We start from the raw sequence: 13,139 nt of genomic DNA, 5'->3' as shown, positions 1-13,139 counted from the left end.
GCATGGGTGCTTATCAGAAAACTGTGTTCACATCTGGATTGTTGAATGTTCTATAAAAAGCGTTATCTGTGTTATTCTCTAGTCATATGTGACTACTAAATGTAAAGTATTAACAATTGTAGACTGAGTTGTGTTCATAATTTTGAATAAATCGTTCTTTGTTCACAGGTATTTACATGTTTAATTTTGATTTCATAATTACAGTGCCCAAATTTTTTTTTAATACATACATAGGTAACAAAGTCGATATTCAATAGTAACACCATCCAGATATAGGCATATATGTGAGTGACTAAAAAAGGCATTCTTTAGACAAAAAAAAGCTCAGTGCTTCACTTCACTGGTACACTCAAACTTAGAATAAGTGCATAATACAAATAGACTGATCTATTACTGTAGTGCAGGAATTAAAAGGTCAATGGGGGGAAGATTCAGTTATGGTGATGACACCAAACTGTTTACCACTTCATCAAAACTTAATAGGAAGAAGCTCTGAAGCTCAAACCAAGGAGTATATAACGTTATTTTTTGCTCAAACACATAAGCATAACACTAAACTATGTGCTGACATGACATCACCAATGGATATATTTCTTGCAGACGTCTTAATCGCCCTTTGTGAGTACCCTCTTCCGACAATCCGTGGTTGAGGTATAAGGGGATATACTCGATTGCGATAAGAGGTCGAGGAGGAGGGCTATGGTTGGTAGAAATTCATTCTTTTCATTGAGACCTTTTATTAGAGTACCATGAAGGATAAAACTAGTTCCACTCCCCCCCTCCCTTCAGGCCCCGTCGTTCACTGATCTCGAAAAAGAGTCGCACGGAAAAGTCATAGTTTGTACAAACCAATTTATTGCGATGACCTTTCATTAGAATACCATGAAGGGTAGAACATGTGTACCCCCCCCTCCCCAATTTTCTAAAGTTTAACTTGGCACCACTAAAGGCATGCATATGCAAAATCTGAGACCAGTTGGTTGTCGTATGTAAAAGTTATGCACGTTTTACTTTTAAAAACAGCATCTCAGGAAATTATTCGTGGGGCCCCCTTTTAGACAGCGAAATGTGATCGCTGTCTGGCACACCTTCAAGGTATAGGCTACCTACGGCAAAAAATTCTAGAACCATTCCTCTAGAAGTAGTTCGAAATGGCAGAAGTGGGTCCGGACGGACGGACAAAACGCAAACAATTTTTTTTGATTCTTAAAAAATGCGCTAAAAATGAGAGGAGAGAGGGAGGATGATCGAGTAGTCTTGCTTTACTGGGAAATATTTTCTTGGGAGGTATTTTATTACCTACTGTAAGTGGTAAGTGTTCGAAACTGGGAAGAATTAAGAAGGAAATAATTCGTGGGAGGGGGGCCCCTTTTAGACAACGAAATATGATGGCCGTCTGGCACACCTTCAAGGTATAGACTACCTACTGCAACAAATTCCAGGACTCTAGGACCATTCCCCTAGAAGTAGTTCGAAACGGCAGAAGTGTGTCCGGATGGACGGACGGACAAAACGCAAACAATAGGTCGAAGCAGGGGTCGAAGGGACTTCACATTTTTGTGTGACAGATCAGTTACTCTAACTAATTTTTTTTTTAAATAAACTATTTTAGAGCTATTTAGCCTGGACTATCCATCAAAGATCTTGTTGGAGGCTACCACATTTCCCGTGCCAGTACCCGCTTCCGACGTCCCGTGCATCCACAATTCGCGGATGAAAATTTGACTCCATCATCAGCAAGATCTTGTTAGAGGCTACCATATTCTCTTTGTCGGTACCCACATCCCGTTCACCTGCAATTCGCGTTTAAAGTTTTGACTCTACATACCATCAGTAAGATCATATCGGGAGCTACCACATTCCGTTTGTCGGTACCCAGTTCCGACGTCCCGTTCACTGGCAAACAGTATTTTGGCGGATTTTGCTAAAAAACCCCTGCAAAATAGTACTCAATTTTTTGGTACTTCTCATAGGTCGAGCTTCTATTGGCGACACGAGAAAGAGAGACCACTATTAGAGCACTAAGAAACTTTCGGGCACCCAATGTCGATTACCGCTCGAAGACGCGCGCCTTGCAGCTTGGTTAATTTCGCCTCTAGGATAGGACAACACACAAAATTCCGCCACGAAAGAGTTGTGCGCGTTTGCGAGACCTTTCCAACGACACCAATTTGACAACAATCGGACCAAAACTGTAGAAGAAGATAGGAAAAAACTGAAAAATCTCCAGGTTAGTATAACACGCTCGGGGATGGCGCCCAGGTGTCGCCGACCTCACATCACGTATGTAGTCCTGCCCCTAAAGTTGTTAATTACACGGCCACGGTAGGTACATGTACACTCCTCGCCTTTCTACAAGCGTTTTTCTACAAGCCCGCCAGCCAGTCAGCCAGCCAAAGTGAGATTAAAAGTTGCCTTTTTACAAATAAATTTGTAAACATGCTCTAAAAAGATAACACATAAAGATGAAAGAAAATTAAACGTTACATTGTATTTCCTCTATGACCAGTGGCGGTCCCAGGATTTGGTAAAGGGTCCAAACCCGAACTTTGTCCCAACACGGAAAAAAAATAAAAGAAATCCCGCATAATGGTAATGAGATCGACACAAAATTGATGAAAAAAAATGGACAATGGGGGGGGGGCAGAGCCCCCCCCTGGGACCGCCACTGTCTATGACGTTACATCTACTCTATCTATTCATAAGGGTAGCCCAACCAGGTAGCAATTAAGCACACCGACGGCCCATTGTGCCCATACCTCCTCCCCGGTTCCAGATAATTGTCGTAGCGTCACATCTCGGTAGTCTCATCTGCCTCTCCATAGAACTAGCACGTGGACTCTCCTACCAGCCTTGCGAGGACACCAGTGATCTTCCTAATCTGCCTTCTATTCAATTTTAGAAGCTTATTAGAAGACCCAGATTTGCCAAGGGGCCTTGTTAAGAACTGTCTTAGTGCAGGTTGCTTCTTGTCACTGAGCCTGGAATTGACCCGTCACCTAGCAGTCTTTAATCCTTGTCCTGGTAAGAGAAGGAGGATTTCCTAGAGTAAGCTCCGCCCCAACGAAGACCCCACCTTTACCTTCGCGAGCCAGCTCATCCGCCCTTTCGTTGCCCCCATTCGATAGGTCGCTGACACCCAGATCAAGCTTCCATGATAGATTCACTTAATCTATCTAGAGTTCGCCTGACCGAAATCGGTCTGCTGACAGGGCCCTCAGCGCCGCCTGACTGTCACTGATGTATATGATGTTCTCCTGTGCACAGAGGTCATGATGGCTAACATCTCCACCTGAAACAGAGTGCTATGCTTACCAAGGGAGAAGCATGATGTCAGCTTTCGGTTGATAATCATTTATACCCGTACCCGTTCCTATTTCCGTTAGGAGCCCGTTTGCCCCTATCATCAGGTTTGACGAACAGGCAATCTGAGTTCAACCACTGCTCCCTGTCCGGGAGAGTGACTTTATATAACTCTTTAGATGTTAGTAAGACAGTCCGGAGCACATCCCTTCTTGAGAGGAGGGGATTGGATCTGAGGGTTCCTCCCTGATCCACGCGTCTCCAAGGCTGCCTCGATCCTTCCATTCGCCCCAATCGTTTAGCAATATGGAAGCCTACTAAACCTCTGCCTTCACAGCTAAGTGTAAAAGCTCTAGTTCCAGAAGTGCTTCGCATGACCAAAGTGACATAGAGTCTGTGTGGACATACACCTGAAGTCCTGGAAGGGTTTTGGAGTAAATGTAGTGGTCTAATTGGACCTCATTCCTGATGTATGCATCCACCAGCTTCTCCACCGTTGTAAGAAACGATGATAGGCTGATGCGGGCTTTTGTCATGTCATATTTGGGACGACCTGGCTTAGGTAGGTACACAACTTTTACCTTTCTCCAGCTTTCGGAGATATACCCTAAAACCAGGGAGGCTCTAAAAGGTGCAACAAATGTAAGAGCAGTGGTTCCAGGCCCTTTTGCAGGAAAACCAGGAATATCCTGCTCGGTCCTGTACTCTGAACGTGTTGACTGCCCATCTCAGAGATACCTCGGTAACTACCCAGGCAGCAGAGCTGGGCAGTATTCGATTTTGTAAATACTTTTTAGTATTCAAATCCTTTAAAGTATTGAAATACTTTGTAATTAAATACTTTTATGGAAGCAGTATTTGTATTTGTAACTCAAATACTTTCACAAATATTTAGTATTCGAATACTTCGCAAGATATTTGAATACTTTGAGAAGTATTCGAATACTTCGCATAGTATTTAAATACTTAACCTTCCTTTTTTAGCAAAATCGACTACCTACTCCAAAATTTCACGGGAAAACACTTTTGATCTAGTAGCCCAATCTTGGAACTGTTTGAAATGATGGATTCTACAGGCCACATTCTATAAGAAAATTTGTTTTCCGGGTCGATCTGAGACAATTTAAATACTTAACCTTCCTTTTTTACCAAAAATCGACTGCACCAAAATTTCTCGGGAAAACACTTTTTCTTATTAATTTTGGTGCGTAGAATCCAAAACAATTCGTACTTTTTCGATCAGACTTCTCAATCAAAAGTTATAGACTAGAAACCAATTTCGAAAGAAAATTCAAAGGGCTGTAACTTTTGAACTAGTAGCCCAATCTTGGAACTGTTTGAAATTATGGATTCTACAGGCCACATTCTATAAGAAAATTTTTTTCCGGTCGATCTGAGACAATTTTTTTTTGGGCCAAAAAAAAAGGCAGTGTATAACCTTCCTTTTTTACCAAAAATCGACTGCACCAAAATTTCTCGGGAAAACACTTTTTCTTATTAATTTTGGTGCGTAGAATCCAAAACAATTCGTACTTTTTCGATCAGACTTCTCAATCAAAAGTTATAGACTAGGACTAGGAACCAATTTCGAAAGAAAATTCAAAGGGCTGTAACTTTTGAACTAGTACCCAATCTTGGAACTGTTTGAAATTATGGATTCTACAGGCCACATTCTATAAGAAAATTTGTTTTCCGGGTCGATCTGAGACAATTTTTTTTCGGGCCTCAAAAAAAGGCAGTGTATAACCTTCCTTTTTTACCAAAAATCGACTGCACCAAAATTTCTCGGGAAAACACTTTTTCTTATTAATATTGGTGCGTAGAATCCAAAACAATTCGTACTTTTTCGATCAGACTTCTCAATCAAAAGTTATAGACTAGAAACCAAATTCGAAAGAAAATTCAAAGGGCTGTAACTTTTGAACTAGTAGCCCAATCTTGGAACTGTTTGAAATTATGGATTTTACAGGCCACATTCTATAAGAAAATTTTTTTCCGGGTCGATCTGAGACAATTTTTTTTTCGGGGCTCAAAAAAAGGCAGTGTATAACCTTCCTTTTTTACCAAAAATCGACTGCACCAAAATTTCTCGGGAAAACACTTTTTCTTATTAATTTTGGTGCGTAGAATCCAAAACAATTCGTACTTTTTCGATCAGACTTCTCAATCAAATGTTATAGACTAGGAACCAATTTCGAAAGAAAATTCAAAGGGCTGTAACTTTTGAACTAGCAGCCCAATCTTAGAACTGTTTGAAATTATGGATTCTACAGACCACATTCTATAAGAAAATTTGTTTTCCGGGTCGATCTGAGACAATTTTTCTTTCGGACCTCAAAAAAAGGCAGTGTATAACCTTCCTTTTTTACCAAAAATCTAAGATCCTTGTATGAGGCATACACCTGTCTGCTTTACAACAATAGGTTGACAGCCCATTAAGAAAGTTACTTACTTCGTGCATCACTGATATATTAGGCCCCCTCCCCTCCCCCCTGTTTCCCACCAAGAACCGCCACACGAGCCAAAAGCTGGTCGATATTTTTCTCGACCTCTGAGGTCGCCGGTAATAATCCCGATACCCCTTGAAGGTTGATGACGAGGGCTTGAGCCCCCTCTGTTGGAACAGAACTGGGTCTCGCACTCTCTCACTCGCACTCTCTCACTGCCTCTCTGCGGAAGAACGTCCTACATAGGCTCGTCCTGATATCAGGATTTCGCCTCTGAGCGCACCATCACCTTGGTTACCTGGACGTGCCTCTGCACTTTGAGAGGCGCGCCATGCCAGAGCCTAATAAGAGGAACGGTCATCTCCAGCCAGTCCAAGATCCATTGGTCCTCGCATTCGACCACAATATGGCACCCTGCGGATTCCAGCGGTACTCTGCCAGGCGACAGAAAGCAACATTAGATGCTCCAGAACCTCTGGGATTCTTCTCAACCTGCCCTGAGTCAGACCCTGGAGCGCTTCCCTCCTATCTGAGGCGCATGGTTCCTGACGTCGGATTGCGCCCCTGAACCAGCGACTCAAATCTAAAAGGAAAATGAACGCTATTTGTCAGCACTTTGTCCGTTTATTCGTCTGTACCACTACTAGTCCTCCAGTTTAAGCTTTTTCGTTGTGGTTTTCTTTTAATACGGTGTGGCAGAGCCCCGAGACTAAAACGACAACAGATTTTTTGAATTAGTCACTTTCTTCAAAAGGGTTTCTCACACCTCCTCCGAGTCCGACACTAATTAAGCGGACTGGGGTTCCGGCTACCCTAAGTACTTACACGTTGCAATAAAGTATCCTTTGTCACCTTTTGACGAGTCACGGATCACGGTCGAGTCCGATTGCTCGCATTAATTTTACTCCTGGATTCCTGGCAATCGACCTTTTACCAGAAAAGCCTGGAATCAGAAGATGATGCCTACCACGTACGCCTAAGGAGTGAAAGGGTACCTTGCGGATTTCAGCGGAATCCTGCCAGCCGAGGTAAAGTCCCCTTCCCCCCCATTCATCTGGTCAACAATTGCACTCAATGCAGACATTTGTAGTGCACCCGTAACCGTTGGTGCCCCAGAACCGTTGGGCAAGAAGCCCAGAAGAACTCCGGCTGCCTTGATGAGTCAGACTCTGGAGTACTTTCCTCCGATCTGACACGCTTGGTTGGGGTTCTCCCCTGAGCCAACGCTCCAGGTAAAGCACAAAACACTGGGCGGAGGGCCCGCTATATCTTCTGGCCGCCGCTTTCTGGCCATAGTCTTCTGTGTGCCAGTCCTATTCGAATAGGTGGTCTACCACCAGGTCCTTGACTAAGGCACTGCGTCGGAGCTGTCCTCTTCTTCCAGACTCCTTCTTAGGACCCGGCTTGTGGAAGTGCGGAAATGCGTTCTCACCTGGGCACAGCCGCTTGCGCAGGGATCAGTGCCAGCACCTCTACCGGAGGGAAAGGAGCGTCGCTCGGTATCCGAAAGACACCGTTATCGACTCTTGTGACTCGAGCCCGAATTTTTTTCAATGCCCGAACTCTACGACGAACAAAGATAAAATCTCCCCAAAACTCTCCTCTGAATTAATCCCTACCTATCTTTTTTGATTAATTGCCGCCTCAAAAATGGCGCTGAGCTATTAAATTAGCCATATTTAATGACGTACTAATCCCATGCGTTTCTGCCCCACGAATTATAAGACATCAACTAGAGGGTAATAACTCAAAATTCCACGCACGTTTAATTTCACCTTTAATGAAATGAGGTTCATCGGGAAGTTATAGGTACATATTCAAGATTATTTCTGATAACTGATCATTGACTCGTGTTTCTATAGATAAATAACTGTGCACGAAACCATGGGAAAAACTCATATTATCTTGGCAATGAGGTTTAGTACCTACGAGACCCGGTGAAGAAGTCGTCGATGTAGATTATGTTCGGCTCAAGATGAGTGCCAGTTCAAAAATGCAGTTGGTAGGATCAAATAAATAATAATTGTACTGATTATTTACATGAACCGAACCTTTACCTTTTCAAAGTATATAGAGGGTGAACTTATACGAGTATAAGTGACTGCTAGAACACGCGTCTATTCTAAAATCTATTTATAAGCTTAGGTTCGGCACCATTCTACGGATCTAAAAATAAGGTCGTATTTTTACAAGTAACAGGAAAATAGTTCCTTAACACGCTCTACAATGAAACTATACTACACAGTTATTAGTGCCGCTTTATTATTTGTTATCTGCAATTTGCCGCAAGTTTCTAAATGTATGACGCAGGGAGATCTGTAAGTTTCGCATTGATAACGACAGCCTGTTTGTATTAACCCCTTTTCAGAATATCGCAATGGGCGGATAAGTTAGGTGAACAGCTTTGGAATCTGGGTACAGTGGTAACTAAAAGACTTGACATTGAAAATGTAAGTAAAACACTGATAGTATGAATGGATTGGTGACATTTGGTTCACTTCAGAGCTACGCATTTGTAAATCCCGAAACGAAGGATCCAGAAAAGATTATAAATGATATCGTTAAAAATGTTTCTGCTATGATGATGAAGAAAAGGAAAGCAGTGGTTGTATGTATTGGCATAGATATAGCTATTTAAGAAAAATGTTCTCATTAGCATACTTTGCAGTGCATTTTAAAAAAAGCCGAAATGGCAGCAGCTGAATTTGAATTGAATGATACCGATCGCAATTATACGTACTACAGATCAAATCCCCCTATCAAAGATGATCAGAATGATGATGATGAGGATCATTCTGATCCTGATATAGACATGTACAGGCGTATGGACTTGGATAACGACACTCATTTTTTCAATATTCCTGTCAATACAGCACACAGTTCTGTACACGTTCCTACCAACATTTATCATAGACGTAAGTTCTTCTCGGCAACCGACCATAATACCAGTGCCAACTCTTTTTTCAGACGATGAAGCTGAAACAGCCATCAAATGGTCATCAGTTTTGGACGAAGTTTTTATACAAAATTACCGTGCCGATCCTGCCCTTACCTGGCAGTATTTTGGCAGCTCATCGGGGATTATGCGGCACTATCCAGGTATAAACAAACCTCGTTGTAAATCTATAACTGAATCATTTTAGCCATGAATTGGACAATATCAGATAAGGGTTTATTTGATTGTAGAATAAGAACGTGGTTTATTGAGGCAGCAACTTGCACGAAGGATGTTGTAATACTGTTGGATAACTCTGGATCTATGCAAGGTGAATTAATTAGCCATTAGTGGCGAAACTTAGTTTATCGCTGTTTCGTCTTCAGGTTGGAGCAAGCACATATCATTTTTGATAGTGAATACGATTTTGCAAACTCTTTCAAATAACGATTATATAAACGTAATGAATTATTCCGAAACGGTTGACTATTTAATACCCTGCTTTGGAGGTAAACTCGTTCAAGCTACTGAAGAAAATATTAAAGTCATTTTGGATGCCCTACCTTATTTGGAACCAATTAATAAGTCTAACGTAGACTTGGCTTTAGTTGGTGCGTTTGGTTTATTGCAACATGTAAGCTATAACCATAACTTGAACAGACAGGAAATGGTGATGTGCCTTATTGCTTTCAGTACAGAGAAATTCGTAACTGCAGTGCAAACCAGCGTATGTGCAACCAAGCCATTATGTTAATATCGGATGGCATTCCGAGCAACTTAAGTGAGATTATCCAGGAATATAATAGACTAGGAAACGACAGTATACCAATAAGAATTTTCACCTATTTAGTAGGGAAAGAACCGGCACATCTAGAAGAGTCTATGTGGATAGCCTGTAATAATAGAGGTAAGTATTTATTTATAATTTTTTTTTAATTATTACTGTTAGTTTCTTGCAAAATTGTGCAGACGACTAGCGATATCCCTTCATCCCAAAAATTGGAAGTACTAGTTGATCCAATAAGTTAAAACAATCACATCACCAATTTCCTCTATTTAACAATTCTGCACACAATGTTTAAAACTTCGCTATTGTTCGTATTTACCGTAATAGTTTCAAAGTCGTAAATTATCCTGTGTAAGTGAGGCTCACCAAAAAACTTTAATTCGCGCTTTTATAACCTTTACGCCCGTACTTAACGCAAGCGCACTTTGTCTCACTTGTAGGAGCAAATTTTCTTTTTACAAATAAAACACACCCCATGGTAATTTACAGGTGATTCGCGGCTCAACGCGTATTCGAATAGCACAAAATAAAGTCCACCCTGCGGAAATGGAGGTCTTGTAACAAAATTACTTTTTTTATGGACATCAATTCCGATAACTACTATTACAAAGTAAACAAAATCTGAACCAATCGCGCCATATCCCGCGACTAACCGGCGCTTAAGTTTTCAATATCCAGGGTCGTATTTCGAGACCATTCGCCCACGTAACACAATGGAAAAAATTCAGAATTTGTGCCATTACCGCGGCCACTACTATATCGTCTAAAAATTGTCGCAATGATAAATCGTAATCTGTAAAAAATATAGAAGTCAAAATGTTGTCATTCCACAAACACCTATTTCCCCTCCAAATTCCAGCGCTAAGGTTGCGGGCTACTTGTTGTCTCCTATGACACACAGTGTCCTCTGCGGTAGAGTTGTTCTTTCTCGTCCTTACACGGATAAAAGTCAGAAAAAGGCACCACGAAATATAAATCTTAAAAAAATCGAATCAAAGAAACACATTAATAGGCCCCCGTTACAGAGTAGATTAATAAATAGTAGCCAAATTCTGTATTTCAGCATTTTTACGCTCATTGAAAAATTGTAATTTGTTTTTTATTTAGTACCTACAATAAAAGTAATTGACGGAGTTTAAGGAAGTTAGGTATTGTACCACAAATTAATTTGTCTGTGGTTAGGTATTGTAACGGCTTAGTTACATTTACAAAGGCCGAAGACCTCACTTGCATATAATAAAGTTGCATCTTCTACGGCACTGGAAAAAATTTTAAAATGACAATTAATGGCTAAACCTGCATTTTTGTCTCGTGCTCGGCTTTAAACAGAACGGAACGAAAGTCAGGTTCATATAGAGATCGTGGCAACCGCGCTTGCTTTCCACAATACGGTTTTTGTCATCGCTTCTTATTGCCAGACATACTTTTGTTCATGTTCCCTATGAAGCGATATCTGTGAAAATTTTCCTATGATTAACAAATTATAAACCCAGTTTTTGAAACGGTAAAGTGGCAACCTATAGCTTTGTGAATACCTATCACATATCTTTGGATCTTGATCCTAACTCGTGCCTCAGCTTTACTCATCAGGTCAAAAAAATCATTAACCGCCGTTCACCGATTACTTACCTAGAAAGCTACTACGATATTATATTACCATATGCTATGTATACAGAGTGGCCCAACGAGAAGTATACAGAGGGCTTTTAGGGTATTAAATTTAGCAATTTCGAAAAATCCTCAAACACGTCAATTTTGTGTTTGAGGGGGACAACTTTTGGAATACAAATCACGACCCCAAGTCTTCACCCCTCTACGTAGGGAGCTTAACCCTTAAAATTTTAAATGGAATCCTATGGCAAATGGCACATTATTTGAAAGCCAATTTAATCATGATTACTAATCTGCTTTGCTTTTTAAATTCTATTGATTCATTTCGGAAATATTCGCATTTGAAATGATTTTCTTCTAAAAAAACCAAAACAAATGCGATCTAAGTCACCTTGTATTAAAATTTTATTTTGACGCTTCAATTTGTTTGTTAAACTTAAGTGAACCTGTCAGTTCCACACATTTGTAGGGTAGAAAAAACCACCGTATACCTATATATTTTAATCGATAAAGATAGAATATAAAATTCTCTTTTGAAAAATTTAGCATACCAAGAATACATTCAAAATATTCAAATGATTAAAAATATTCAAAAAAGATTCATAGGGACTTAAAAAGCTTAATAAAAGGTTCAAATGATTCAAAAAATTTCAAAAGATTGTTGCATTTTTTAAATGTTTCGCTCTTTTAAATCTTTTTGAATCAATATTTAACTTTTTTCGTGTTATGTTTTGAAAAGAGAATTTTAGATAGTATACATTTAAAGAAATAAGATATAGCGTCATTCTGAGATTGACAATTTTTTGATTTTCCCCCGTATCTCAAGCGAGCGAATATTTTTCAAATTTTGATTTCACCAAAAAGCGGTTTTTTAATTGCTACAAATGTCTTTTTAGGGTACCATTGCCATGTAGATGCTTTAGAGCAAGTGACTCAAGCTGTTTACAAGTACGTAATGGTGTTAGCTCGACCTTTGGTATTACAAGCGGAGAAGAATCCGCTGTCTTGGACGCATGCATATGTGGATGAAACGGTAAGCTGGATGTACTCCAATTCTGAAGTTATAAATTTTTAACTTTTAGTTTTCAATGGGCAATGAAAACTTTGAGCAATACCGGTTGCTGACATCAGTCGCTGGGCCGGCGTTTAATAAAAAAGTTAACAATACAAGTAAGAAAAAGGCGGAATTGCTTGGTGTTGCTGGGACGGACGTGCCGATTGGAGACATTGCAAAATTAATGTTCCCTTATAAAGTGAGTTATCCGGTTAGCGTGTAGTAATATTTAAATAAAGATTATAGACTGGAGCCAATTCGCATTCGTTTATCGTTAGTAACAATGGATACGTCTTGAAACATCCGGGTTTAAGTCCAATGGTAACAAATAATGACTCTTTCAGTACTTTAGGTTTATCCAAAATCCCTGTTGTAGTTTGATGGCGAATTAACCGTTAATTATAATAGTATCGATTTGACCGAAGTGGAACAGTTGGACGACGGTGCTGGACCTCGTGTGATCGGAAGTGAATTGGCAGAATTAAGATCAGCGATGGTAAAAGGGGAAAAGGGAGTTTTGCACGACTTAAAAATCAAGTTCCACTACGACAACATGAGAAGGGTGTCGAGAGAAGTAAACGATTACTATTATGCCCCTATTAATGGCACTCCATTTTCAATTGGATTTGCGATCCCTGATTTATATGGAAATTATTCCATTGAAGTGGAAGACAAGCTGGAAACGTACAAGCACAGTTTTGTAAATATTACATCGTTTTTCAATGGGACAAATTGGAAAATACATCCAAAATGGTAGGGTACTCTTAAATTCGTTAGTTCTATTTTCATTTCACGGGTAAATACCTATATTTTCTATTACTATAATTCGTTTTGAAGTGAGCTCTTTTAAATGTTTGAAAATTGCCTGGTAACGACAACCCGCAACTCGAACACTTGAGCTCCTTGAAGGATACGTTTGCTTGACATTATTGGTATTAACCAATAACGAGCAAACGAGCTCCTGAGCATGCGCAAAACCAAATTTTGAAACTGGGATTAGAT

At 40.2% G+C, this 13,139-nt stretch overlaps 1 protein-coding gene across 2 annotated transcripts; it reads left to right on the top strand.

The window, feature by feature from the left end:
• The first annotated feature begins 7,907 nt into the window (after window positions 1-7,907).
• Window positions 7,908-13,139, top strand: LOC116165675 (voltage-dependent calcium channel subunit alpha-2/delta-4-like). Of its 2 annotated transcripts, none has more exons than XM_031480320.1 (12): window positions 7,908-8,068; window positions 8,119-8,200; window positions 8,254-8,358; window positions 8,419-8,665; window positions 8,718-8,849; window positions 8,894-9,016; window positions 9,072-9,319; window positions 9,379-9,592; window positions 11,980-12,116; window positions 12,166-12,336; window positions 12,384-12,458; window positions 12,514-13,139. In XM_031480320.1, the coding sequence occupies exons 1-12, from the start codon at window positions 7,977-7,979 to the stop codon at window positions 12,892-12,894; spliced, it is 2,007 nt and encodes a 668-aa protein (XP_031336180.1). In that variant the 5' UTR covers window positions 7,908-7,976; the 3' UTR covers window positions 12,895-13,139. The 2 variants fall into 2 exon arrangements, with proteins under 2 accessions (XP_031336180.1, XP_031336181.1); XM_031480321.1 differs by having other exon boundaries at window positions 12,377-12,458; window positions 12,514-12,655.

The sequence above is a fragment of the Photinus pyralis genome, unplaced genomic scaffold (genome assembly GCF_008802855.1).
Source record: "Photinus pyralis isolate 1611_PpyrPB1 unplaced genomic scaffold, Ppyr1.3 Ppyr1.4_LG3a, whole genome shotgun sequence".
NCBI lineage: Eukaryota > Metazoa > Arthropoda > Insecta > Coleoptera > Lampyridae > Photinus > Photinus pyralis.
The sequence above is the reverse complement of the archived record's forward strand: the minus strand, read 5'-3'. Positions and strand labels throughout refer to the sequence as shown.

What these genes read in the sequence shown, in the direction of transcription:
- LOC116165675 (XM_031480320.1), top strand. Translation starts at nt 7,977, where the DNA reads ATGAAACTATACTACACAGTTATTAGTGCCGCTTTATTATTTGTTATC. An exon ending in TAACTCTGGATCTATGCAAG is followed by an intron (nt 9,017 to 9,071) that starts GTGAATTAATTA and finishes TTTCGTCTTCAG; the next exon opens with GTTGGAGCAAGCACATATCA. An exon ending in GATAGCCTGTAATAATAGAG is followed by an intron (nt 9,593 to 11,979) that starts GTAAGTATTTAT and finishes ATGTCTTTTTAG; the next exon opens with GGTACCATTGCCATGTAGAT.